Source organism: Cotesia glomerata, linkage group LG1 (genome assembly GCF_020080835.1).
Source record: "Cotesia glomerata isolate CgM1 linkage group LG1, MPM_Cglom_v2.3, whole genome shotgun sequence".
Taxonomy (NCBI): domain Eukaryota; kingdom Metazoa; phylum Arthropoda; class Insecta; order Hymenoptera; family Braconidae; genus Cotesia; species Cotesia glomerata.
Genome location: NC_058158.1, coordinates 34933385 through 34957957, shown reverse-complemented (window position 1 = coordinate 34957957; position 24573 = coordinate 34933385). Strand labels below are relative to the sequence as shown.

General features: G+C 27.3%; 1 protein-coding gene across 5 annotated transcripts in view; it reads right to left on the bottom strand.

The window, feature by feature from the left end:
• Window positions 1–4494: 4494 nt before the first annotated feature.
• LOC123264688 overlaps window positions 4495–24573 on the bottom strand; it is a 37107-nt gene continuing 17028 nt past the window's right edge. For 3 of the 5 annotated variants that reach the window (XM_044728110.1, XM_044728133.1, XM_044728120.1), the window contains exons 9-20: window positions 24135–24230; window positions 23509–24036; window positions 21671–21905; window positions 17045–17652; window positions 15534–15712; window positions 14030–14169; window positions 13739–13888; window positions 13459–13548; window positions 11359–11713; window positions 6217–6398; window positions 4940–5065; window positions 4495–4802 (exon numbers count right to left, since the gene is read on the bottom strand). In XM_044728110.1, coding sequence (XP_044584045.1) covers window positions 4610–4802; window positions 4940–5065; window positions 6217–6398; window positions 11359–11713; window positions 13459–13548; window positions 13739–13888; window positions 14030–14169; window positions 15534–15712; window positions 17045–17652; window positions 21671–21905; window positions 23509–24036; window positions 24135–24230 — 2882 coding nt within the window. In that variant the 3' untranslated portion in view covers window positions 4495–4609. The remainder of the gene's footprint in view (window positions 4803–4939; window positions 5066–6216; window positions 6399–11358; window positions 11714–13458; window positions 13549–13738; window positions 13889–14029; window positions 14170–15533; window positions 15713–17044; window positions 17653–21670; window positions 21906–23508; window positions 24037–24134; window positions 24231–24573) is intronic. The other 2 variants (XM_044728126.1, XM_044728140.1) reach the window with 1 other exon arrangement.

The following is a 24573-nucleotide window of genomic DNA, read 5'->3' as shown; positions in this document are numbered from 1 at the left end:
GCATTGATAGAGCAGTATAATCGATGCTTAACAAAAGATGAAGAACAGCTTCAATATTTGTTGCAAGTAGTGACAGAACATAGAAAACAATATCCTAATTGCAATAAAAGTAATTTTATAAAACTGTAATATTTTCAAGTTGAAAAATTGTTGTAACAAGTTGTAAATATAGTTTTTTGTTATAAAGAATTAATTGTTCAATTAAATTTCTTAATATTTAGTAAAAAAAAAAATAAATTTCTTATAAAAGAGACCAAAAAATCATTTATAAGATATTTTTAACGTTTATATTTATATATTAGTGCATTTCGTGAGTTAAGTATTGAATTAATTAGTAAAAAAAAAAGTTTACAGTCTCAGGTTAACGGAATTGAAGTAATTTAACATAAAAAATAATAAAAATATAGCATGTGATATTTTTTTTGTAATTTTATTGGAAAATATTTGAAATTTTTTATTAGTGTTATCTTTGACCGCGGATATCTTTGAAGCCGTTAATCTGAGGAACTTTGGTCTTCAAACGTTTTTTGTAGAGCGTAAAATTTCCTACACTGATAAAAAAATTGACTTGACTCAAGAGCCAAACTCTTGAACCAAGAATTCCATTTTGAAGAAAATGATTTTCTTGAGTCAAGAGAATAAATTCTTGACTCAAGAAAATTTTCTTATACCAAGAATAATTTCTTAGCTCAAGAATTTTTTCTCTTGACTCAAGAAAATCATTTTCTTCAAAATGGTATTCTTGGTTCAAGAGTTTGGCTCTTGAGTCAAGTCAATTTTTTTATCAGTGTACAAATATCATTTTTCAGATTGTTGTTACGATGAACCGTTCCAAAGTAATAAAAATTAAAAAATTAAAGAAAATTTTTCCCGTGTTATTTAAATGGAAAATAAAGAAATGGATACAGGCAAATCTTACTATTGATATTAAGAGCTCACATGGGCGCCAAAATTTTTGTTTTTAGGTATACTATCAATTTTTAGACACCAAAAGAAAAAAAAAAAAATTCGTCTTTTTTTGAAACACCCTAATAACTACTAAGAAATATTTCTTAAATACAAAGAAATATTTTTTAAATGATAAGAAATGATGTTTAAGAAATGATTTCTTAAATACAAAGAAATCTTCTTAAATGCTAAGAAATCCTTCTATCAGTGTATAAATCTCTTAATGTTATACTTTTTGACTTTCGCCCTTTCAACTAACACTCGTTTCTTTGCGTTCAACATATTATTTTATCACGGGTAAATCGTAATAAAATAATATGTTGATAAAAATGAATGATAAAAATAAAAAGTTAGAATCATAAAAATCAACCAAAACGATGACAATCAACCAACAACAGTCATTAATGCAGAAACCCAAATGTCGATACTGCAGGAATCTGTTTTATCAGGACATCAAACCGACCTTGCTTAGCCACTTATTATAGTGTAATATAATTAATGCAAATAATTTACAAAGATTGTTTTTGTTTAAAAGCAATCTTATTATCATATGACATAGCAAGCGAAATAAATTCACTCAACAAAATATTTATTAATCGTTAATAAATATTTGTTAACTATTAATAAATACTTATAAACTATTAATAAATATTTATTGAATGTAAAAAAATATGTATTAAAATCAAATAATTTTCTTAAAAAAAATTAAATATTATTAATAGTTAATAAATCCTTCTATCAGTGTAACCACGAACCACGTGGAGCAAAAGACCGCGATCCAGAAATTATCCGTCTCCGTCTTTATTCCTCCAAGTAGAGTAAAGTCGGGATAGGATCCACACGTGTTACATATTTATCATGCGCTTCACGGGTATGGCATTCCTTTGAAGAAACTCACATGAAATTTGTTTTAATTTATCACATTTGCCTCAGCCCGAGACATTTTCAACTGTCACGGAAAAATTAGCAAGATAATAAATTATTTTGACGTGACAAAAACATTGAGAAATTGACGGGCCGAAAAAAGCCGAGTTTTTTTCCCCGCGGATCGGCTTTTTTTTCCCGTCCAGGAGTCAAGTTTGTTTTTGCTTTTTAATACCTCGATTCCTCTGTATCTCATTACCGCGGGAACGTTTAACCAAATAGTTTACCTTGGAATATAACGTTGCGGATCATGGATGTCTTGGGGACATTACCATGAGACGTCCAGTCGGAATAAATTAGAATGCGCATGTATAATGTATGGATAGAGATAGATATATACAACTATATGTAATAGATATGTAGTACATAGTAGATTATATAGTAAATATATACATATATGTAGGGATATTTGGAGAGTTTCCAAGATCCCAATCGAAGTTTGAATTATCACAACTGGTCGGTACGTGACCAGAATTACGGGAAGATATCTCGTGGGTCTAAAGTATGTATTATATGAAGATGTTTTTAAACTTGTCTGATGACACGGGCTCGTTCGTTCAACTACTTATGGTAATCCCCGATACCACTTACTATTCACCCACTCATCTCTACTCGAGTCTTGCTCTATATACAGCTTCCCGACTCCCAGCTCGAGCTACTCCGCATTCACATCCACTCGGTATCTTCTCGACGGTCAGTAATGTAGTGAGCTCTTGTATTGTCTCTCACCGCATAGCAGAGAGTATTATGGATCGAACTAGTGGTATAGTGGGCTTCAAAACGGAAGAGTTGTAAATTTATTACCACAACAACTGAAGATAAATTGACTTCTATGTGTTTTCTTACTTTTCTTTTAATTTTATTTACCTATGTATTTGGTCAATCATAAAATGTAATACTAGTAATATTAATAATATTTATTATTTATTATTTGTTATATTATATATTACTGAATATTAAACAAATAGTTTTCAATTATTAATTATTATTAAATGGCCTTTGACCGCCCAGTACTTAAAAACTTATAAAAATGGGACCAGTACTTGAACAGACTTTTCGAATTTTTATAATACAAAATCCGTAAATTTATTATAAGTAATATGTGCATATTATAATTATTAAATGATACAGTAATTTATTTCTGTAAGTTTTTCAATTATAAATCAAAACAATTATATTTTTATTAACTTAAAAGTTGACATGTCGAGAATAGCCGATAGATGCTATTTTTTTCATGAAAAAAGTACTAAATCGTTAAAATTAAAAAAAAACGGTATATCATCTTAAGTAAAAAAAATTGTACCATCTAATGAAATAGTCTTTTTTAAATAACATATATTTTTTGCAAAGACATAAACTATCATTTTTATATTAAATTTTAGCGTTCAACTATACCTCCAAATTTTCAAAGCGGTACCCAGAACCTGAACAGGCTGAGGCCGTATAATTTTAACAACACTATAACCTTTAATAGGTTTATATACTAGTGATCAGCATTGTGATTTGTATAAATTACTGTAATTTAAATAAGTTTTATGACTAAAAATTAGTGTAGTTAAAAATTATTGAACGTTTTGAATTGAGTTCTTTTGATTTATAATTGAAAATTTGCTTTGCCATTCATAAAAAATGCAATTAAAAAATTAAATACAAATATTTCTCATTTTTAAATGAACATATTAAATATTCACACTATTATTTTTAATATTATTCAATAATATGTTATATATTTTTTTTGATATTTCAATAAAAAATTGAAAATTTTTGGTGTGCCTATTGCCATATATTTTATTAGTTCAACTACTGCTCCCGGAGTGTTCAAGTACTGCGGCTTGTCAGAATTGATTGTTCAACTACTACTCCTTTCATAGTCTATTTAAAAAACGTTGTCAAAATATAAATAATCAATTATCTGCGTTATTTTGCGCTTCAATCAATTCAAAATTGTTTATATTTTCATGAAAATCACTGATTTGAACTAATAATTACATCTTTATATATTAAAAGTACACTGATAGAAGGATTTATTTGTATTAAAAAAATATTTGTTAATAGTTAACAAATCATTTATTAGAGACCATTTTTTAGTATCAAACAAATATTTCTTAGTATTTAAAATGATTTGTTTGTATTTAATAAATCAGATATTCATTTATTAAATATTAATAAATCTTTTTAAATACTAAGAAATATTTGTTAAGGACTAAAAAGTGGTCTCTAATAAATGATTTGTTAAATATTAACAAATATTTTTAACTATAAACAAATCCTTCTATCAGTGTAGGGTCAAATAAGTTTTACTTTGAAACCTGTTCAACTACTGGGTACTTTACCTTAAGCTACAAAATATATGTTAATTTAACCATAAATTAGTATATCTAAGTACTCAAGATATTTTGTAACTAATTAAATATTGATTTATAATTATGTCAAATTTTTATATATGTTATTCAATTGTAAACTATGTGACCTTATTATTGGCCCTTGTCTGTTGGGTCTATTCTGAAGAAAATAAATAAATAAATGAATAAGGAGAAATAATTGAAACTTTTGATTAAACAATTGTAATATTTATTTTTTATTTATTAATTATTTTAGTAAAAATATTGTAAGATGCTTTAATACTTATAATTATGATTGTAAAAATATATTGATTGGATAATAAATTGATTTAGTGGAATTAATTTAGGCTTAATTAATCAATTAGAGATAATGATTGCTCAAAATTGGATAATCGTCATATGAGATGGAGATTTTCATTACGGGCGGAGTTTGATTGATGTAGCGAATCACGTGACACTTCGAACAATGATGGATCTGTGTAAATAGGCTCGCTGGGATCGAAATCGCTCCGTCTGTTAACGGTTAATCCTACCGCGCCCTCCATCGCCGTCGACGTCAGCTGGTGATTAAAAATTTGACTTAACGACCTGAAAGAAGATGAAGATGAGGATGAGGAACAAGATTAAGTTTTTTTTTTCTTTCTTCTTTTTTAGAGCTCTATTCTCATTTGTTTTTATTTTAAGTAATTAATATAAATAGATTGTCGAGTTAAACGGTTACTTACGTTGATTGGAACGGCTTGGGGAGCCCCGATCGCATGAATGAAAAGTTTGATCGGGAACTCGCTGAGTCTTCCCGGATTACTTTGTCTACGATTTTGTTCTTTCGGATTATCGGGTAACCATATTTCCTAATTCGTTTAAAAAATTGTTATTATTATTTTTTACGAATAATAAAAATCTTTACAATTAAAAAATTAGGAAGTTAATAATTATTATGTAAATTATTATTAAATAAAATTTTTGGCTTAATTTAATTAAAGATTATTTTTTATTAAATTTTTAATAATAAAAACTTTATTATTATAATTATTATTATTAAAATTATTATAATTTATAATATTAATTTATATTATTATAATTTAAAAATATTAAATCAATTTTAAAAAAGTTAATAATTGAAAAATTTATAAATTTTTAACAAATAATAAAAATTAGATTTAATACTATTAATTTTAATTTAAAGTTTTATTAAGTAAAATTTTCTTCTAAATTAAATTAAAAATTATTTTTTAATAATAAAAAATATCAATTTTTGTAAAAATTTAATAATTGAAAAATTTCTAAATTTTTAACAAATAATTAAAATCTTTTTGATTCAAAAATTAGATTCAATATTATTTATATTAATTTAAAGTATTATTAAATAAAAATTTTTTTTTAATTAAATAAAAGATTATTTTTTAATAAATTTTTAATAATAAAAACTTAAATTTAAAAATATTAAATTAGTTCAAAAAAAAATTAATAATTGAAAAATTTCTAAATTTTTAACAAATAATAAAAATTTTTTTGATTAAAAAATTAGATTCAATATTACTTATTTTTATTTAAAGTATTATTGAATAAAATTTTTTTCTAAATTAAATTAAAGATTATTTTTTAATAAATTTATAATAATAAAAATTTTAATTTAAAAATATTTACAAAAAAATAATTAATTTAAAATTTTCAAAAATAAAATAAAAAAAAAAATTTATGTAAATCTAAAATTACTCCAAAAAAATTAAGGCTTCATAAAACTCGATAAAATATGTAAAGAAATGTCAAGATGAAAGATTTTTACCCTCAATAAACTTACAAGGCTTATCTATAAAACTATAGACATAAATTCGACTTTATACTATTTCAAAAAATTACAAAAATCTAATCTTCAAGATTTATTCTTTTAGTTCTTAATAAAATTTAATTCACTTTCTTAGAAGACGATGATTGAATTAATTAAATAAAATGATCTTTATTATTACCATTGAACTAAAGTATGATTAATAAAAGTAATTACCTGTAAATTAACAAAGAAAGAACTACAACAGAAGATAATAATACAGCTAGACCAACAATGGCTGTTACTAATCCATAGTATTCATTAGGAGTTATACAAATAGTTTCTACCGGCGCTATTTGTTTTTGTACAACATTACTGCTGTAGTAATTATCATCCATGTCGTACCGGGAGTCCAGGACCTGAAAAATAAAATAAAACTAACGGTATGGACATAATTGGGGTGAGGTAAAAATTAGTGATCAATAACGCCCGCAGTAAATGTGAAAATAGGCATGGTGAATGCGGTGGTTTTAGATCGGGGATATTTTGACGGGGGGTTTGTCATGGTTATTGTCACGGTGATTTTCATGGACCCCTTGTAATTCGAGATGAGTGTGGAAGAATTTTTAGTTTATTACCAGGAAGAAAATACTTATAGCATGTGAATGTATTATACGAGATGGGGCTTAGCTTTTCCGAGAACTAAACTCAACTATCGACTTATGAGATAGACTAGATATAGAACTGCAGATGTAAATTGTCGTACGTATAAAAGAAAGTCGATATAATCTCGAAAATTGAGTTTCAGCTGAAATTCTTTGGGGATGAAGACTTCTCGGGGAAGTACCAGTGATTTGGGGCGATTCTTTGTCGGAGTGAAATATTCGTTGAACGAAAATAAAAGTTTTATTAAGTTACGGTATTCTGAAAACTATTTAATGAATTTCCTTGTTGAAAATTGTAAGGCGTGAAGCTTTATATCTATAAAGCTACCTGATGATGATTTTTGGACAAAGAAACTTGTGCAATGACCTACTTCAGAAGCTATTACTAATTTTCTTTTGGCGAGAAAGTGATAATTGAAGCTAAATACAGTCAGGTAATAAATGGATCTAATCTTGGAGTATTATCTCGTGAATTGAATTCATTTCTTCGCTCAGAGATTAAGGATATAGGATAATTTAGACTAAGAGGATAGAATTTATCATTTGAAATTGCAATAGTTTGGTAAATCCGCTAACGCGAGTCAATGAAAATTAACTGCAAGATATTGAGTACATTGATAGAAGGATTTGTTTATAGTTAAAAATTTAACAAATCATTTATTAAAGACCACTTTTTAGTATTAAGAGCGAATAAGATAAATAAGATGAATAAGATAAATAAGATAAAATTTTGAAAAAAACGCTTCGCTCTTCGATAGATAATTAAATTATCTATCGAAGAGCGAAGCGTTTTTTTAGAAAATTTTCATTTATTTATGCATAAAATGCGTTTTAAGATTCCATAAGTTGTACAAGTATGACAGAGATACTTTCGTTTGTCCAATAGAGGGCGACAGAGAGAAAAAATGTAAACCCTTCTTTTAAACAAATATTTCTTAGTATTTAAAATGATTTTTTTGTATTTAAGGAGGTCCTTTCGCCATCAATGTTAAATAAAAAATATTAGATTATGCATAAAATTAATTTTTATCTAATAGTTAAAGTCCTTATGTATCTACTAGTGGAATTTAATTTATTCTTCACCGTGCAAATTTTTGAAAAAAAAATTTTTAAAAATGTTAGTATTTTTTCCGAGTCTTACGAGAAAGTCAGACCTTAACAACTTTTTCGAATTATGGCATTAACCACCGATTAGATGGGGTAAAAAAAAAACTCAAAATAAGGTTTTCGAAATATTTAGGTTTCATTTTTTCCAATAAAATATATAGGTTGCCGTGGAATTTATGGAGAAATTATAATTATAAAATCACAGAAAATTTTTAAGTAATTTACATTTAAATGGCGTCAGAACATTTGGCAACGTTGTGTAGCGCGCGAGCTTCAGACCATTCAATAAATTCAAAATAAACTTTAACGCGCTTATGTTTTTCATATATACTTATTAATTAATTTATTGTTAACGAATTTTCATATTTCATAATTGAAAAATAAAACAATAATTAAAAAATACAAGCATTCCTGCCATTAGACATTAGAATGTTATGGTTTTGTGACTAAACATTTTTAATTAATTTATTTATTCACACTGACTGCAAAAAGTTAAACATAGTTAAGGTTATATTGTGCAAATAAAAATGTAAACAACCGAAATAAAGCGTTGCCAAATCACGGACAGGTTACTAACAGCTGATTTACAAGAGTCAAATTAATTTTTGTGTTTAACTATTTTTTTTTAATTTTCAAAATTTCAACGATTAATGCCTCATTACTATTTATTTTTTAATTTTAGGAATTTTTATGGATTTTTTATTTTAATTTATCGAATATTGACTACTACAGTTGTTGTGACTCAACTGGAGCGAAAGGACTTCCTTAATAAATCTGATATTCATTTATTAAATATTAATAAATCTTTCTGAATATTAAGAAATATTTATTAAGGGCTAAAAAATGGTCTCTAATAAATGATTTGTTAAATATTAATAAATATTTTTAACTATAAATAAATCCTACTATTAGTGTTTTATAATTCAATACAATTGTACGATAATTGATTAAATATCGAGTATTAAATATCCAAAAACAAGAACCTTTTGAATTTTATTGTCAATTATGCACAGTAAAAAATTTTGCGCCAAAAAACAGTGTTAAAAATTTTTGTATTGAATATTTAACACTTTTATGTCTAAATTTAACATTTATTCTGTTAAATCAACACAAAAAAATGTTAAATATTTAACATTAATATTTTTAACATAAAATTCTTTTACACAATGACGCAAAATTTTTTACTGTGTAAAAAGGAATGTTAGTAACATTAATATTGAGTATTCTTGGGTTTTCTTGAATTTTTTTAAATGTAAATGTTCACTCAAAATTATCCTAACATGTTTTTGATGACTTGTATTACATTGTTAGATTTTGTGTTACAGATGTCATAAGGGTGAGTTGTTGAAAAGCCATAAGGGCGAATATAAAGAAATTTTTAAATTTCATTTTTACGGTTTTAGATTGTAATTTAATGACTTTCACTTGAAAGAAATTTTTTTTAATCGCCCTTATGGTTTTGGTTCCCTCAAAAGATATCGAGATAAGGGTGGATAGAATTTAAAATTAGGTTTTTTTCACACATTTGATAAATTCTTTGATTCTCAATTAGATATTCAATTTTTTTTTATAGTGTACTATATAATTTGTATCTATATACCTTGTAATTTATAAATTACAAATTAAAAATTATAAAAAATGCGACAAAATAATTTTGATTTAATAATTTAATTTTTCAATAATTACTTTAGTTTTTAATTAATAAAATAAATATTAAAATTTTTTTAGTTCTCTTATTTTTATTAAAAATTAATTGTTACTTTTATTATTTGATTAAATAATTGTTTTCAAAATAAACAATCAAATTTTTTTGATTATAAATTAATAATTAAAATTTTTAAAAAACTGCGCATTAATTTTTTATGATTAATTTTGAACTTATTTAATTATTATCATTAAATTTAATATTGCTACATTAATAAAAAAAATAAGAGTTAATTAATAAAATGAATATTAAAATTTTTTTAGTTCCCTTATTTTTATTAAAAATTAATTGTTACTTTTATTATTTGATTAAATAATTGTTTTCAAAATAAATAATCAAATTTTTTTGATTATAAATTAATAATTAAAATTTTCAAAAAACTGCGCATTAATTTTTTATGATTAATTTTGAACTTATTTAATTATTATCATTAAATTTAATATTACTACATTAATAAAAAAAAAAAATAAGAGTTAATTGATTAAATTAATATTAAAATTTTTTTAGTTCTCTTATTTTTATTAAAAATTAATTGTTACTTTTATTATTTGATTAAATAATTGTTTTCAAAATAAATAATCAAATTTTTTGATTATAAATTAATAATTTGAATTTTTAAAACACTGCGCATTATTTTTTCATGATTAATTTTGAACTTATTTAATTATTATTAAATTTGGGTTGGCAATAGCCTAGTCGGCTCGGTGCCCGCTTTTAGAAAGAGTGGGACCCGGGTTCGATCCCGGCACGCACCAATATTTTTCAGTGATTATAGATAAAAATATGTGCGTTACGTTGCCAGCCTCTGAACGTGGCAGAGATAGCCGGGCGGCACACGTCTGACTTGAGCGATCACCCATTTTAAGCAACAACTTGAATGAGTGACCGCTCTAGTCAGCGTTGGCTAGCGCGAGGGATCTCTGTACACTAGGAGAAGGGCCTAATGCTTCAGTGGTCGATAAAGAAGAGTTTCTTATCAATCACTGTAGACTTAGCCCAGCTCCGACTGTACTATCATGGGTTTTCTCTGTGGTTTCCCCATGATTCTGTTCCAACAGCCTGAGAGGCAAGATGCAGGGTAAATACGATACAGAAAGCACAAGTCGGACCACAGCCGCAAAAATAAAAGCAGGAAATTCGATAATAAAGCAGGAAATACAGGTTGAGGATATAAACAATTGTAAAATGTAACAGAGTTATTAAAATAACTGTACATCTGGAAACAATAAAAAAAAAAAAAAAAAAAAATTATTATTAAATTTAATATTACTACATTAATAAAAAAAAAAAAATAAGAGTAAATTGATTAAATTAATATTAAAATTTTTTTAGTTCTCTTATTTTTATTAAAAATTAATTGTTACTTTTATTATTTGATTAAATAATTGTTTTCAAAATAAATAATCAAATTTTTTGATTATAAATTAATAATTTGAATTTTTAAAAAACTGCGCATTAATTTTTTATGATTAATTTTGAACTTATTTAATTATTATTATTAAATTTAATATTCCTACATTAATTAATAGAAAAAGAATAAGAGTTAAAAAATGAATAAATTTAAAATTTCAATTGAATATTATAAAATAGTGATAAGTGTCTCCACAAATTCTATTAAAGAATTAAATTTCCAAGTTTTACAATAGACGGATAAAACGGAGCGGTAACAAATGACCCAGATGACCAGAAAAAGGATAAAAATCTCCAAGGATTTCCGATAAAAGAAGTAAAAAGACGGTAGATGTGTGCTTAGGCAGTTAGACGGCGAGCTCGGTTCGCTAGTAAAATATTGATTAAATAAGTAATATTTTTGTAGAGCAAGAGCAAGAGTAATCTCAAAAAAAGTATTAAAGTATTAAATAAAAGAAATAAAGTGGAATAGTCGTAACTTGAAGCACTCACTTCAATCATTTCTCTCACATGTTCCTCCTCAGCCTCCTCGGGGTCGTCTTGTTCGTCGTCTTCTATTAACTCAGTGTCATTCTTCGTCGTGAAAAGTTTCTCGTGCTCATCCAATAATACATCATCGGTGGTACCGTTCAAAGATCGACGTCTGCGTTTGCCAAAGGAAGGCTCACTCCTGCCTGCGCTTCCGGAACAATAAGCTGGCTGACATCCGTCGCGACAGGATCTCACAGTTGCCTCAAAGACCAGGAAATTTGATTCTGGGATTTTAAAGGCATTGAAACGCGCCTCGAGACTGTCGCCCTCGCGCAGTCGATCCAGACCCGGGAAGACGTAGTTGTCAACTGGACAGCTAATTTGTTCGATCAATTAGCGGTCAATCACTCGTAATACATTCATATTTATTATTTATTGTATGTCAACAAGCTAAGAGACAATTTTTTTAAATTCTAATTTTTATACAAATTGATATTTTTTCATTAATATAAGTCAGACAGAAATTTAGGATTCATTTTAAACAATAACTTATTTTTTTTTTTTTTAATTAATCAATTTATAAATTTTGATATCAATTACATTTTTTAATATAGTTTTTTTAAATTCTAATTTTTATACAAATTGATATTTTTTTATTAAAATAAATTCGATAGAAAATTAAGATTCATTTTAAACATTAAGTTATTTTTTTTTTAAATTAATCAATTTCTAAATTTTGATATTAATTACATTTTTTAAGATAATTTTATTAAATTTTAATTATGAAAAATTTTTTACCGAGATTAATTTATTTTTTATAAATATTTGAATGTCAAAATAAAAAAAATAACATCAATTAAAAAAAATTTTTAATTAAATTATTTAAAGAAAAAACTATTAAGTTAAAAATTTATTTTTTTTTGAAAACAAATTTATATAAAAAATTAATTTAAAATATTTACAAACAAATTTATAAAAATTTTGATCTATTTTTCGAAACTAATTGAATTTTTTCCACAGTTGTTGATTATTTGAAATAATTAAAACAATTTTTGCATTATAATTGAGTAATATATTATTTTATATATTAAAAATTTATGACTTATTTATTTAAAAATACTAAAGTAGTGCTTCAAAAATAATTATAAAAAAAATTGGACTAGTAATTTTGAAAAATTAGCTTAAAACATTTCGATTTTTGATATTAATTGACTTTTTTTTCTTCTAAATAAAAATATTGAAGTTTAATATTAATATTAATTACATTTTTGTTTATAATATTATTAAATATTAGTTATGAAATTTATTTTTCCAAAATGAAATTATGTATACTAATATTATAAAGAGGAAAGATTTGATTGTTTGTTTGTTTGTTTGCATTGAGTAAACTCCGAAACTACTGAACCGATTTGAAAAATTATTTTACTGTTGGGAAGCTACACTATCCCCGGGCGACATAGGCTATATTAAATTTAAAAAAAAATAAAGGATCCTTACAAAAACTCCAATTTTTGTTAAATACCTGTGCGAAGTCGAGACGGGCTGCTAGTTATTAATATTTTAATTACAAAATAATAAACTTACATAAAATTTAACGACTTTAAAATAAAATATTTAAAAGATATTTATTCTGTAAAAAATTGATAAAATCTCAAAAAAATATTTGAAAAAATCATTATTAATATTTTAATGACAAAATAATAAATTACATAAAATTTAACGAGTTTAAAATAAAATATTTAAAAAATATTCTTTGAAATTTAATTAAAAAAAAATTTTTTTTTTTTAAATTCTTAAATTTTTTAAATTTCTTAAATTTATCTTTTTTTTTGCAGATGCTATGTATTGTATAAAATGATTAATTCTAAACATTCTGTACATAAAAATGTAACATATTGTTGTAAATTACCGAGAGCGTTTTTTTACAAATAAATAAATATTTATTCAGTAAAAAATTGATAAAGTCTCAAAAAAATAACTTATAATTCTTTAAAATTTATCCTAAAAATTTAGACTTAACAATAAAATTAATATCAAAGTCCAAATAAAAAATAATATTCCTCTTTAATAAACTTGTCTCTCAGCATTAATAAAAATAATTATAAAATAAAAAGAGCGTACCCATATCTGTCAATCAGTTGAACGCTGCGACCCGAGTAGGGGTCCCGGGCAATGACATTCGTCGCAAATATGTCTGTCACATAGTTGTATCTGAAAAAAGGAACGAAAAAAAAAATATAAATATACGACGTGATGGTTATCGAGTTTAACGTACACTCGAGTACTCGCACCGTAGCGTGATTTATTGAGCGTGGAATCAAATATTTATTGTGCGAAATATTTGTTGTACAAGTTTACGCATAGAGGCACAATAGGTCGCCTCTGAAAAAGTAAAACTCACCCGTCCTGGGCCTCAAGCCGGAACGTAAGAGGATCACCGACGGCAATGGTTGTCGTCGGGCGACCCTGGTAGAGAATCATCAGCCTGACGCGAGAGCTCAGGGTGTTTTCAGCTGGCAAGTACTCAATAGGTATCGGCGAACCTGATCTGCTAATAATACAATTGTAAAAATGAGGAATCGAATGGAATGAAATGAAATATAATATGTATTGTTGTAAAGCCATTGATATTTGAAAACAGTTGTAATAGATGACATTGGAATGAGCGGTATCAAATGGGAGATTAACTCACCCAGCTCCGATGTATCCCGAGGTGACAACCGCCTCTCCTGGACCCCGAAATAGACATGTTAGATTAAACCGCTTGTCTCTGCCCGTCTGTACGTAGTCGGAAAACTGCACCACTACTATGTTTGTCATCGTATCTCCGTACTACAAAAAAATTCATAAATAAAAAGTCATATTCAAGAAGAATTAGTGTTTGAAGTTTTAAATCCTCCAGCTCAAGTGATAAATCATTCTGTATTTATGATTATTATTCATATTCAGATGTGAGCCTTCATTTTTCCCACGCTATCATAGCAAGAAGTTAATTTAAAGAGCTGATAAAAAATTTGGTTTTTACAATTAATGAGGGAACGAATCGGATTTGAGTTATTACAAAAAGTCACGGGTAATAAAAAATAACAGGTCAATTGTGTTTTTTATTGTGTGGCTTTTTTTTAAGCGATGTACATTGTATGTGTATTATATCCTTCTAAGAGATATTCGAAATCCGTAAGATGGTAGCTTAATACGATTTTTCATGGTGGTATGAGTTACTATAACTTATTTTGGGGGATAGTGTGTTGATTGAGGATAAGTCCTAAAAAAGTAATAGAATGATCCTCTGTTGGAAAATTTGTCTTTGAGAATTTTTATTAGTTTTTTGGTAATGTTTTTTATTTTAGAATTGATTTTTTGGTTATGTTAAAAAGAAAAATATTTATTAGAGGAATTAATGGGGTTTTAATTTAATGTTCTTTTATAAGAAAAAAATTTTTTTGAAGTAAATTTAAATGTTATGTAATTTTGTGCGAATTCAAAAAGTTAAAATTTATCAATTACAATTGAGGATTTTGATTTAAAATTTCGGTCTGGGAGAAATGATAATATTTATGTTAAAAATTGAAAGAACTTTAGAAGATTTACGGCTGCCCAATTTCAAAACACAGTAACTGACAATTTGAAGATGTTAAAAAATTTTTTTTGCTTAAATTTTTAAATGTTAAAAAATTTTTAAGAAGATAATTCAAAGAAAATGTCAAAAATTTTATCAAAAAAATTGAAATAACTTATTGCATAATTTAAAAATGATATTTTGTACTTTGTAATAATTATGCGGTTGAAAAAAAAAATATATTTGGATAGTTAAGCCTTCAATCAACTAATAAATAAATTTTTAATGTTATTTTGATGTAAAAATTCAAATTTTTACTCCAAAAATTGATAAAAAAATTTTTAAACTTAAAAAAAAATAATTGTACTCTTAAATTGAATTATGTACGATATATATACATATACTTAAAGATTATTGAACATTCGGCGATAATGTTCAATCTAATCTCAAATCTCAAGATTACAAACTGTCAGAAAATCAATTATCTAATCTCTATTTACATAAGTACATATGCAGCGATTGAACTTTCCTTATTCTTTCTAAAAAAATATTTTATCACCGGAACATATTAAATATCTAACAAAAAATTAGCAATAATGAGGCGTGTAATGAAACGATTAAAAAAATGAAGCATTACCCGTTGTGTTCCGCATTCAGGATAACCCTGAGGCCCACTTATACGTAGTACATTAACAGTGCCGCCATTACCGCGGAAAAAGCAACGATCGTAATAACCGTAGGTATAAATGCGTCCAATAAAACCATCGGGAGTTCTTAATGTGAATTCCATGCCGTCTTCGCTGCATACTTGGCTTACTGTAAAGTTAATAAATAAATATTTTAGATTATTTAAATATTGACGTATAAATTTATCAATACATTGATAGAAAATTTATTAACTATTAATGAATTTATTTAAATGGAAACTATTTATTTATTTATTTATTTATTTATTAAATAATGAATTTTGTTAAATTGCACTGTACTTTCTTAACTATTGACATTTTTTAAGAAATAAGCTCATCCTGATGTTGCATTCATCAAGGGCTTTCATTTGAGTACCCACATGCTTTTTGATATATTTTTCATATATACATATATATAATATATATAAATATATGAAAAATTGATGTGGGTACTCAAATGAAAGGTCTCGATAAGTGTAACATCGGGATGAGCTTATATCTTCAAAAATATCTTTAGTTGACAATATAGCAAAGCCAGTTCTTAATTATTGACATTTTTTAAGATATAAGCTCATCCTGATGTTACACTTATCGAGACCTTTCATTTGAGTACCCACATGCATTTTCATATGTTTTTCATACATACATATATATATATATATATATATATATATATATATATATATATATATATATATATAATATAAAATATACGAAAAATTGATGTGTGTACTCAAATGAAAGGTCTTCAAGAGTATAATATCGAGATGAGCTTATATCTTTAAAAATGTCAATAGTTCACAAGATACAAGGTCATTTCTTAATTATTGACAATTTTGAATATATAAGCTCATTGCGATGTTACACTCATTACGAACTTTAATTTGAGTATCCACATACATTTTGATATATATATATATATATAATATATAAATATATGAAAAAATTGATGTGGGTACTCAAATGATAGGTCTCGATGAGTGTAACATCGGGATGAGCTTATATCTTTAGAAATGTCAATAGTTCACAAGATACAAGGTCATTTCTTAATTATCTATCTAGAGATAAAGCATTTTCGAATGAAGCCTAAATACTTATCATAATAAATTGACTATCGGTGAGAATGATATGAAATCTTGATAAGGCACAATTCAAGTCAAGACCTTTGCAATGACATTAAATTTCTCTAAAAAAATCGATTTTATCATATGACTATCCTTGTGACAAAATTTTTATTTTTTTTTAATAATATAGATTGATAATTATAATAGTAATAAAATTGATAATTAATAAAAATTATCAAGTATTAAAAAATTTAATTACTGTAAAATAAATATAAAAATAAAGAAATATTTATAAAATTATTAATTAATAATTAATCAATTTAATTAAATATTAAAAATTTTTTTTTAATTTCTAAAAAAAGGAATATTTATAAAATTAAATTAAAAAATTAATTAACCATCTAAACATTCGCCGTCAGCACCCTGCCTAGCACTGTTCCTCTCATAGAAATCGTAATCAGAGGAAGTGTCGTAGTAAATCGGATTATTCATGGCCATGTCCCTGGAATCTCTGTCGCTAAGCTCGCAATTGTCTCTCTCGGCGCCGTAGGGCGCGGCGTATGCCCTAAAATTGAAGGACCTGCAGACAAAGTCTCTCGCGTCGGCACACTCTCTTTCGCACTCGGTCAATGTGTTGGCGGTTGTGTATCTGCGGACAAAGGGCTTGCGGACCCGGGTGTGGGATCCGACTTGACGAAAGTTCTCCTGCTCGTCGCACCGTGAAAGCAACGGCGGTCGCCCGATAATTGTCCCGCCGCCGGAGCCAATTGGCCGGACACTGTTGTACGGATCTGTGTCGCCCACACCGCCACCCACACCCACCCCCGCCATGAAGTTGTCGGGCGAGGGTTCCGGGTATCCGGCTCCTGCTCCTGCTCCTGCTCCTGGTGGTCCTGGCCTAACGGCTCCCGCTACTCCTCCTGGGGAGTAATATCCCGGCCTATCTGCGAACCCTTTTGTGCCTCGGATGTCATCCTCATACCCGTTTGGATACGCTCCAGGATATCTGCAATCAAACTATAATTATTATTCTGTTCTCCAGCATCATCATCGTCTATTTTATCAAGATTCACATTATTTTAATTAGCCGATTAATTTTGACAAGAATTCGAATTTTACATTGATTAGAAGAATTTGTTGACTTTAAATACATTTTTTATTTCTAAAATAATATATTAAATATAATTTGATATTTTTAAACTAAAAAAAAAAATTTTTTTTTTTTTTAAATTACCTTTAATAAGTTTATGAATAATTATTATTCAGATTTTTTGAATTTTGATTGTAATAAATAATCATCAAATAGCGAGTCAAGCGTAAGTTAGGGTAAGTTAGCGTAAGATTAGGCTTTAAACTCTCGATAAATTTTTTTCCATTAATCGTTACGTACCAATCGAATCATTTTTGAATCCTCTACAAGGTTTTAAGACTCAAAAGTTGATAAGTCTATTATTTTTTGAGAAATTCAGAATTTTCGATTTTACATGCCCGCGTGCCTAGTTTTAGTAAGTTTTAGTATAAGGCTAAACTAGTTTAGGGTTTAAAACTCTCGATAAATTTTTTTCCAATGATCGTTATATGGGTGATCCTTTGTAAGGACGTCTTAAATCTGTACAACATTGTCCGACCAAATTATTTTTGATTTTATTAGAAAAAAATTAAGAAAACGGTTTAGCCTGAGGGCCATCTCTGCAACTGCCCGCTAATTCGATACTTAGGCGCTTAAAATTGCACCAATGACGTTTTTGAGCTCTTCTAGCTCAAAAATACAAGTTTTGGTTTATTTTGCACTCTCCGGGCTCAAAGAGATTTCTTTCCTATGCTTTTGAGCTCTTCGAGCTCAAAAGTCTGATAAGGATTTGATGACACTATTTTTTGAATTTTTAAACCGCAATAACTTTTGAATTAATAAACCGATTTTCACGCTGTTGGCAGCATTCGACGCAGTTTTTCAAGCCTCATAAAGAATCTCAAATTTTGAATTGATCGCGCTAGAAATTTCGGAGTTATTCCGAAAAAACACTTTTTTCGGTTTTCTTTCGTTCACGATATCTCTCGAACGAATCAACCGATTTTGACCGGACTGATGGCGATCGACGTGGTTTTTTGAGGTTAAGAGCTGATTAGTTTTGGAATTGAACCATCAAGCCGTTTAAAAGTTATTCCAAAAACCACATTTGAAAAAATTTTTTTCAGTTTTTAAGATTTCTCAAAATCTATTGATCTGAATCGGTCCAAATAGTTTTCAAAATCTAAGTTTGGTCAAGCCCTTTCGAATGGCACCAACCGCGATGAAATCGGTCAAGCCGTTCAAAAGTTATAAGCGGTTCACATACTTTCACACACACACACACACATACACACACACGAACACATACACAAACACAGTGACAACATCGCGGGGAAAGTCAGGGAAGCTTCCTGTGACCTTCAAACGTCGAGATCTGATGAAAACTCGATTTTTGTAAAACGGGGTGAAAACAATAACTTCCTGATTTTTGAAATCTGAGATTTTCTTAGCGGGAAGTTAAAAAAATTAACAAGGGCTACAAAACTATCAGCTTAATTATAATAAATAAACAGCCGAATTAATTTTTGCTTTTTCGATATTTGTGTATCTTTTGCCATATAACACGACAGGGGACTGACTGCCAGGGGACTGATTTTTTTTTATCAAATTGAGAAAAATCAAGCAAACTATTTCAATGCATTCAACTTTTTAAGTTCTCAATTAATGTTTACATTAATTAGAATAATATTAAGACTTATGGATCCAATTTTATAAATAAATTATAAACAAAAATAGCTGCTAGGGGACTGAGTTTTGAAGTGGCCCAAACACATATTTCCAGAACAAACGGTGCTTTGACACTAAATAAAATGGCGATAAAGCACTAACAGCCCTATGGTTATTAACTTACGGCTAGTTAGATCCTTATAAACCTTACAAAGGGTAAAATAACACGCTAGATTTTTTTTTTTGGCTTTGTACTTCTGGCAGGGGACTGATCTTAAAATGCCTGGGACAAACTTTGGTTTAATGAATTTAATGAAACAAATTAACTTTCGGTACTTTTTATTGAAGAAGATTGTTAGTTAACTAATTAAGTTTATAAACATTATGGATCAAATTATATATTATTGACGAATAACTTAAAATTTAATCTTAAAGTTTTAATTTTGGGACTGGGACAGCCCAGGGGACTGACATTTCGGTGGTTTACGAATTTATAGCAAAAAAACCAAAATTTATTCCATTTTAGTTTTCAATGCTCCAAATAGAAATGATATTACATTTACTTTCGTAATAAATTTTTTTAGTAACAAAATAACAATTTTTCCAATAAAAATGCCTGGGACAGCAAAACACATCCTTACAGAGAATCACCCATATACCAATCGAATCATTTTTGAATCCTCTACAAGGTTTTAAGACTCAAAAGTTGATAAGTCTATTATTTTTTGAGAAATTCAGAATTTTCGATTTTACATGCCCGCGTGCCTAGTTTTAGTAAGTTTTAGTATAAGGCTAAACTAGTTTAGGGTTTAAAACTCTCGATAAATTTTTTTCCAATATTCGTTATGTACCAATCGAATTGTTTTTGCATGCTCTACAAGGATTCTAAGCCAGACAGTTGATTAGTTTATTAATTTTTTATAAATTTAGAATTTTCATTGTTACATTCCCGCGTGTCAAGTTTAAGTCACGGTAAGTTCGATCAGGCTTCGAATCTTTCGAATATCGCCGCGTTCAAACTTCAACAGTAAATATTTTACAATAGGCTTTAAAACTTGTAAGAAACTTATTTCTTATGATTATTATATGCCAATTGAAATGTTCATGTATCCTATGAAGGTATGAAAAGCTTGAGGTAACATAAAATTATATTTTCTAAGCTCGAAGAGCTTAAGAACAAAATGATCGAAACGTCGAGCGCTTAGGTATGGAATTAGGAGGAAATTGCAGAGATGGCCTTTCGGGTCAACCTCAGTCCTAATTTTTAACTTCCCGCTAAGAAAATCGAAGATTTTCAAAAATCGAGGAAGTTATTGTTTTCACCCGTTTTGCAAAAATCGAGTTTTCATCAGATCTCGACGTTTAAAGGTCACAGGAAACTTCCCTGACTATCCCCGCGAGGTTGTCACGGTGTATGTATGTATGAAAACTATTTGGACCGATTCAGATCAATAGATTTTGAGAAATCTTAAAAAATTGAAAAAAAATTTTTCAAAAGTGGTTTTTGGAATAACTTTTAAACGGCTTAAAGGTTCAATTCCAAAAACTAATCAGCTCTTAACCTCAAAACCACGTCGATCGCCACCAGTCCGGTCAAAATCGGTTGATTCGTTCGAGAGATATCGTGAACGAAAGAAAACCAAAAAGTGTTTTTCGGAATAAGTCTAAAATCCCTAGCGCGATCAATTCAAAATTTAAGATTTTTGTGAGGCTTGAAAAACTGCGTCGAATGCTTCTAACCACGTAAAAATCGGTTTATTCATTCAAAAGTTATTGCGGTTTAAAAATTCAAAAATAGTGTCTTATCAAATCTCTATCAGACTTTTGAGCTCGAAGTGCTTTTAAGCATATGCAAGCAATCTCTTTGAGCTCAGAGAGCTCAAAATAACCCATAAATTGTATTTTTGAGCTCGAAGAGCTTAAAAACGTCATTGGTGCAATTTTAAGCGCCTAAGTATGGAATTAGCGGGAAGTTGCAGGGATGGCCTTCAGGGTCAACCGTTTTCCTAATTTTTTTTCATTGAAATAATTTTAATATTTATTTATTTACTTATTAAACCTTCTAATTATCTAAATGGCAATTTTATAATTTAATATAAAATACAAAACATCATTTTTCAATAATGTAATAATTTACTTTTTTTTTATAACATAAAAAAAATTTGAACTAAAAATTCCATATGTAGACACATCAAAAAATTTTGTCATAAAATTTCTAGTAATTTTAGTATTTCGTCAAAACCTAAAATTGTAAATTGTCTAATTAATGATAATGAGCTAATCTTACCTGTCACGAAAAGGATAAGGGTCCTTGTCAGGATATCTATCATTGGGATATCGGGAGGGTATTCTATTGATACCGGAAGTCGGATACCGCGTTAAAGGATCATCCGGTATTGGATAACGTGTGCCAGAACCAGGATGATAAGGCTCGTCTTTCACTGGATATCTACTTCCTGGACCGCTTGGGTACCGGTGTCCTGAGGATGGGTACACTGGAGGCGGTGGATATCGGTGATAGCCTGGAGCAGTATTGTAAATCGTTAGTTAAATATTCACCGTATTATTATAGCAGTTTTCAAGAATAATACTTTGTAGAACATGGACAGAGTTTAGTGACAGGTTTTAAAATAATATGTAATAATCCGATATTTCATATCGAAAAAATGTCACTGTAAATTCATAGCAAGCTGACTATATTAAATACTCAGTGACCATTTTCGCATGAAAATTTTTTACAATGTACTACGATGTATTAGGTAATGGATTTTTTTACGTTAGTTATTACAAGAATTATTTTAATTTTAAAAGCATTCAGCTTTATTAACCAAAAATAACTATCAATTTTTTTTATATATTTTCTTTTTTAAAATGAATTCAAAATTTTTTTAATTATTGTTTTAGTTTATAAATTATTATGAAAAATGCACTTTTACTAAATTTTGTTCAACAAAAAATTTAACAAATTTTTCATAGTAGTTTTATCAATTAATTTTCAAGGATCGATCCATTATTTTTACAGTAAATTATAAATTATATTGTTTAATCTTAAGAATCAAATATTTTGAAAAATTATTTTTTTATACTTCAATTTTATGACTTTTTTGCTTAATTTTCTTCAAAAAAAACTACAAATTTAATTCAAAAAAATTTTTTAAAGCCGTATTATTTTTATTAATTAATTTTAATTTAATTAATTAATTATTTTTACAGAAAATTGTATTTTTTTAAGTATTAAAAATTAAAAAAATTCAATTTTTTCCAACTTAAATTTATAAATTTTTCTAAATTATTCTTTAACAAAAAATTTAATAATTTCTTCATAGCAATTTTATTTTTATTAATTAATTTTAAAGGATTTATTCATTATTTTTACAGTAAATTATAAATTATATTATTTAATATTGAAAATCAGATATTTTGAAAAATTATTATTTTACACTTTAATTTATGACTTTTGTTTGATTTTCTTCAAAAAAATATATAAATTTCATTTAAAAAAATTTCTTAAAGCCATATTATTTTTAATATTTAATTTTAATTTGATTAATTAATTATTTTTACAGAAAATTGTATTTTTTTTATGCATCAAAATTTTTTAAAATTCCATTTTTTCCAACTTAAATTTCTAAATTTTTCTCAATTATTCTTTAACAAAAAATTTAATAAATTTTTTATAGCAATTCTATTTTTATTAATTAATTTTAAAGAATCAATCCATTATTTTTAAAGTAAATTATAAATTATATTGCTTAATCTTAAGAATCAAATATTTTGAAAAATTATTTTTTTATACTTTAATTTAAAACTTTTGTTAATTTTCTTCAAAAAAATATATAAATTTCATTTAAAAAAAATTCTTAAAGCCATATTATTTTTATTATTTAATTTTAAATTGATTAATTAATTATTATTACAGAAAATTGTATTTTTTTTAAGCATCAAAATTTTTAAAAATTCAATTTTTTCCAACTTAAATTTATAAATTTTTCTCAATTTTTTTTTATCCATAAATTCAACTTAAAATTTTTCATCTAATAAAAAATTAAAAAAAAAAACAAATTACAATAAAAAAAAATGATTAATTTTTTATAAAATATTAAATATAAATATTTTTTCACAAACCTGGAGTATTGATCAACGGATAATTATCCCCATTGACAGGATATCGATCGTTTATTGGATACCGATCACTGTTTACTGGATATCGATCACCGCTTATCGGGTACCGATCTCCAGAGATTGGATAGCGATCTCCACCCCCAGGATAGCGATCTCCACCCACAGGATAACGATCTCCACCCACCGGGTACCTGTCACTTGCTGGATATCGATCACCAGGATACCTGTCGCCCACTGGGTACCGATCGCTGGGATACCGATCACCTGACGCAGGATAGCGGTCGCTCGGAACAGGATAGCGATCTGCCGGGTACCGGTCCCCAGAACTGGGGTAACGATCATGCGGGTACCGGTCCAGAGGATAACGATCGCTGGGGTATCGATCCGGATATTTATCGGGGTAGCGATCGTCCGGGTATTGATTCGGGTACTTGCTGCCGGGGTATCTGTCTCCGGGGGGCGGATAGTAATCTGGGTAGCGGTCGCCATGAGAACCGCTCGGATACCCTTTGTCGTAGTCGTCCGGGTGACCTAGTAATTTCGAATTATAGTTAGAAATTATATGAGTATTTAATTACCCAGTTTTATCGCAGAGATTTGTTAATTAGATTTAATTAAATGTGTGTTACCTGGTCGCCCGAGGGACGGTTTCTCGAAATTAGTGCCCTGTCCCACGGGGTCGGGTCTGTACATCGGATTATCTCGATCTCCATCTAAATATTGATCTGCAGTAATGTGAGAAAAAGTTTTGTTAACTTAATTTTATAAATAAATCATAAAAATTGAGGAATAATTTTAATAAAAATTTACTTTTATTAAAAGACTGATTAATTAATTAATTTTTAATCAATATTTAAAGATATTAATTGTTGAAAAAAAAAGTTTTTGAACTAAGAAAATTATTTTGAACATTTTTATTGTCTTCAATCAAGTAAAATTTTTTACTTAATCTGATTTTAAAAATTTTTTTTAGTAAAATTAAGACCGAACTTTTTAAAATGATTTTATTTGTTAAAGAATTTTTTTTTTTTAGTCAAAGTAGATAAAAGTAGATAATCAGTAAATAAT